Source organism: Prionailurus bengalensis, chromosome D1 (assembly GCF_016509475.1).
Source record: "Prionailurus bengalensis isolate Pbe53 chromosome D1, Fcat_Pben_1.1_paternal_pri, whole genome shotgun sequence".
Lineage (NCBI taxonomy): Eukaryota > Metazoa > Chordata > Mammalia > Carnivora > Felidae > Prionailurus > Prionailurus bengalensis.
In genome coordinates, this window is record NC_057346.1 from 75,204,662 (window position 1) to 75,209,677 (window position 5,016).

Below are 5,016 nucleotides of genomic sequence, written 5' to 3' on the forward strand. Positions count from 1 at the left end.
TGCAGCGGGAGTGAGAAGGGACCCCTATGAGGTTCCGCAGGAGGGCTTGGGACAGGAAATCATGGCAAGACGACCTGCCTCAAACCTTAAGCATGCTTCAACGTCGATTTATCCAGTTATAAAACTTAACTTTGCTCGCACAGACTGAAAATGGCGAAGGAAAAACTCACGGATGGTGACTCAATTCTGGGAAATGGGTGCTTAGCACAGGCTTGGTTTAAAAATTCGTCATTTATTCGTTCGTTAAGTCTTGGATTCAATAAACATTAAGGTAGGGACATATTCTAGGCCCTACCAAAATCAAAGAAGACTGCTGTCCGAGGCTAGTCTGCTCTTTAATTCTTTCAATTTTATGGAGACAGGATGCAGGAGGGTGACCACAGAAACTTGCCATGGAATGTTCTTCCAGTCCCTCCCAAGTGCAGCGACCAAACGAATTTAGACCGTCCTGCGCTGCTTTCAGCCTGTGCTGAAGGTGGGGTTCTCCTAAAGGGGACCCCAGAGTTGGTAGAGTTTGGGGTGGAGCGAAGGCCCTGGGGAAGGCAGTCCCTGAGGCGCGACACTCAGTGTTTGTTTCACAGGTACCGCTGCAGTCCTCACGAGGGAGGAAATTATCTTAACCGTAAGGCTTATCTTACAACTTTAGGGTTTGAAGGTCAGGGGCCCCAAGGCCGAGAGAAGTGAAGAAAACCTCCCCAACCGATAGGGACAGAGTTGGTTCTCAAAGCCACATTTCTCTGACTGAGGCAGACGCCGAATCAGGGCGCCAGACTGTTTCCCGACATCGCCAGAGTTTCCTGAGGCAGGCGGACTTCGTTTTCATCCCCTCCCGATGCGTCCTGCAGGGCCCTCTGGAGAACCATCCTGAGGGTCTTCCGCTGCCGGGGCCACCGCTGCCTGAAGGAGCCAACAAAGAAGTAAATGATGGGGTTGGCACAGCTGTTGACACAGGACAGGGTGAGCGCAGCCAGATAAAGATACCGGAGGGACTCATCAAAACCCTGCTGAATCCAGAATACGAGAAACCAGTGAATGCCGTAGGGCAGGCCGCAGAAGAGGAAGGCCAACACTGTGAGCCCCACAGTCACATACAGCCTGGTCAGCTGCATCCGCTGGGAGCTCCACAGCAGTCTGGTCAGCAGGGCCAGGCTGGACCCAGAGAGAAGCACAAATAAGAAAATCAGCCAGGCGGCCGTGACGAAATCAAACGCCAGACACAATCCAGGGTCAAAATCCCTAAACAGGAAGCCACAGTACTTCCCTTCCAGGATGCTCAGCAGCAGGGAGAGGGCCCAGAGCAGGCCACACGTCACAGTTGACGTGTGTCTTGGGCGGTGGCAGCGGTACCAGATGGGACAAAGGACCGACAGGCAGCGCTCGGTGCTGATGGCGCTGAGAATGCTCACGCTCGCGATGTAGGCGAAGGTCCACATGGTGGTGAAAAATCTGGGGATGGAAAAGTACACCGAATGGAAGTTGATGAGCGCCTCCAGGGCATATACAACCTGGGAGGAGAGGAAGAGGAAGTCAGCTCCTGCCAGGTTGAGGATGTAGACGGAGAAAGCGTTCCTCTGCATGCGGCAGCCCAGCAGCCAGAGCACGGTCACGTTTCCCACCAGCCCGCCCAGGGCAAAGATGAAGGTCAGCAAAGTCACGATCAGGATTTCCACGTTGTTACTTGGAAGATGGTCCTCGTCTGTTCCATTCACTGGTGTGAGTGTGCCCTCCCAGGCCGGGGCGGTGGGATCGATGCTCAGAAACCCTCCACTGGTATTCCTGGGAACACAAACAAGACTTGAGCACCTGCTGTGTGCCCCCTGATTCTCAGGGCCAGCCTGCTACATGAGGATTACTGTCTCCATGTTACCGAGGAGGGAAACGGAGGCTTGCAGAAATTAGGATACTTGCTGAAGGCCACGGTGCTCTGAAGTTCTGGAAACTGGATTCAGACCAGTTCTCTCTAACTCTAAAACTGGGCTCTCTCTACCACAACATGGACCCTCTACTGACATGGGAATATTCTAGGGCTCATGCCAGGTCTGGCGGGGGGAGGCAGGAATTGAAAAGTCTGGATGGGTTATGTGTGATGACAACAGGACTATGAGCTTGGCATTCTTTCTGCCTGGGACTGAGATTTTCTCTTAAGACAAGGAAGTCAGAAGACTCAGGCATAACCTGTGGACAATCTCAGTGACTGAGCGTGGTCCATCCACCAGAAAGGAGATCGTGATTTAGGGTCATGAAAGGAATGTGACCTTTTTCTATGACAGGTATGAGTATGGCCAAGCCTCTTGGCCAGAAATGGCCCAGTGTGTGAGCTCTATGAGGACAGGAAGTGCTTTTCTTTCTGTCCATTAGTGTGTCCCCAGCGCCCAGTTCTGTTGTGGGGGACACAGTGTAGGTCACTCTTACAATGGATTTCTTTCTAGGGCAGCCAAAATCATAAACTTAAAGTACTTCTAAATACCTGTGTACTCCTACTTTAAAAAACAAAACAAAACAAAAAACCCTACAAAATTGAAATCAGTTCTCAAGGCATCTATGATGATAATGAGAGATTATTCCGGAGAAGTGACACCAGATACAGAGATGCAAACAGTGAAACAAACATACTGAGGACATACAATGAGAAACTGACCGATTCGCATAGAGACACGAAGTCCCAGGAAACATCAACTGGGAGGAGGCCATAAGAAGAGACGGATTTTCCCCATTTGCCATCACATCTCATTTCCATCTTCTCTACCCGCCTCTCTGTCCTTGTCGTCCTCATCAACGGGCTCCCTCTGTCTCTGGCTCCTGGTTGCTTTCAGCGAAAGGGAGACACAGACAGGAGCTGGAGGGCGCGAGGAGGGCGGCTGGGGGTTTGTGACTTTCTGGCTCTCTCTGTCCACCAGGCTGCAGTTTGGCAGTGGAGGTGTTACTCTTCCTGAGGACTTAGAGCCCGTCTGGTGGCCCTTTCCTACAGGCACAGCTACAACTACCCCTACCGCCACAGCCCTCCTGGGTTCTGGTAACTTCTTCCCCTTTCTCTTCAGGCCTTATCTCTGGGGGCTTCAGTCAGCATCCTTTATAGATTTTCCTTAGCTCTGCCCATACCTGTGTAACCAGACCTTTCATTAAGACGCTCCAAATATCCTGTTAGCTTGTGCCCTACATTTTCTGCTGGGGTAATGCCAGATACAGGAGCCACAAAACAAAACAAAACAAAACAAAAACCCCACCTTTGAATAGCAAGCAAATCTGGGAAAGCGGAGGTTGTTAAAACAATTTAGCTTTGGAGTCTCATGCCAGCCTGCCATCTTGCTCCCTAAATTAAAAGTAGCAAAACAGACCTCTCCATAGTTGCAGATTTGAATGTTTGGAGAGAAAGAGAGAGTATAGGGAGAGAGGATAGAAGCAAAAAGAACTTGGTGGATCCTGTTTGGCTCTCCCACAGTCCAAGCTGCCAGCACCCAAAGCATCATGAGGGAGCTTCATGCCCCCTGATTTGCCGTGGGGTGCCCCTGGTGTCCTGCATGCCCTACCTTGAGACGAATTCATGAGCATGTAGACTAAGAGGAAGAAAACGAAACTGCTTTTGCAAGAAGATAGTTCTTGAGCAGGCTCTTACCTGAGCACCATTCTTCTTGCTGGAAGCAGAGAATAGAAAGGGAAGAGCTTTCCTGAGATTGGCAGGTAGTGGAGAATGTTTCTCTCCCCTCTGGATGGCAAGATGTCTGCCGTAGCAGGAGTGAACTTCGGTGACTGCCTGAGGCTTATCAGGATGCTGGATGACAGCCCCTGTGATTTCCTGCCGAAAGGGCACTGGCAAATGAGATCCTGGAGATGTGTCAAACAAGAAACTTCACGAGATGTTTTTCATTTGCCATGACTCCAATCACTTATCTCAGCCTGTCCCCATCCTACCCCATCCGGTCCCCCGCCTTGTGAGGAATAGCTAGCTGCCCCGGAGCCTTTTGCTGCCCTCTGTGAGCCTGGGCAGTAAACCATCCACCAAGCAGTGTGAGCTTCCATAGCTAAAGAATTGTTTGCTTGGCATTCAAGGCCCTGCGTGGCCTGGCTCGCTTGATCTTTTTAAAGTCTGTTCAGTTACAATCTGTACAGCCGATGTGGGGCTGGAAAGCACAACCCCAAGATCAAGTCGCATGTTCTACCAACTGAGCCAGCCGAGCTCTCCTTGATCTTTTAAAAATTTAATTACAGAAGCAAGGTATGCACAATTAATTTTATTTCAAATGACACTGGGGTGTATAAAGTGAAAGTGAAGCCTCTCCCAATTGTGTTCCTCAGTAACAACCAGTATGTCTAATTTCCATTCTTATTCTTATTCTTCTCCTCCTCCTCCTTCTTTTTTTAGAAAGAGAGAGTGTGCTAGCAGCGGAGGGGCAGAGAGAGAGGGAGAGAGAGGATCTCAAGCAGACTCTGCCCTCAGCATGGAGGCCAAGGTGGGGCTCGATCTCACAACCCTGAGATCATGACCTGATGACCGGAGCTGAAATCAAGAGTCGGACGCTTAACCAACTGAGCCACCTAGGCGCCCCTCTTGTTTCCATCCTTAATTCTTTTAGATGTTAAAGTTATAGCTTTGTATAATGAAACTACATTTCTGCTTTCGATTTGTCAATGCCAACAACAGGTATATTGAGTTCCCTTTAGGAAAGATAAGGAATTTAGCACACTGCACGTATTATCACCAACCTCCCTCTACCGTATGATATTTGTTAGCTAGATCATTTTCAGATCATCTAGAGCCTTAGCTCTTATGGCTTCCTTTCATGTGCCCGTGCCGCAGCCAAATTGAGTTTAAAAACTTAACCGTGAAGTATTTAAAGCGATCAGAAAAATTTATTTACTCATTTATTCATTTACTCAAAACCATAGGTTTGTTGTGAAGATTAATGGATTAGTTATGTAACAGTTTAGAATAGGGCCTCATAGGGGCGCCTGGGTGGCTCATTCGGTTGAACTTCCGACTTCAGCTCAGGTCATGATCTCTCGGCTTGTGAGTTTGAG

General features: G+C 49.3%; 1 protein-coding gene across 1 annotated transcript; it reads right to left on the bottom strand.

Annotated features, from left to right (window-relative positions):
* Positions 1 to 212: 212 nt before the first annotated feature.
* Positions 213 to 3,949, bottom strand: MRGPRX2 (MAS related GPR family member X2). The gene is made up of 2 exons (XM_043580783.1): positions 3,614 to 3,949; positions 213 to 1,776 (listed from the first exon to the last, which is right to left on the bottom strand). The coding sequence occupies exons 1-2, from the start codon at positions 3,622 to 3,624 to the stop codon at positions 759 to 761; spliced, it is 1,029 nt and encodes a 342-aa protein (XP_043436718.1). The 5' UTR covers positions 3,625 to 3,949; the 3' UTR covers positions 213 to 758.
* Between the last annotated feature and the right edge of the window lie 1,067 nt (positions 3,950 to 5,016).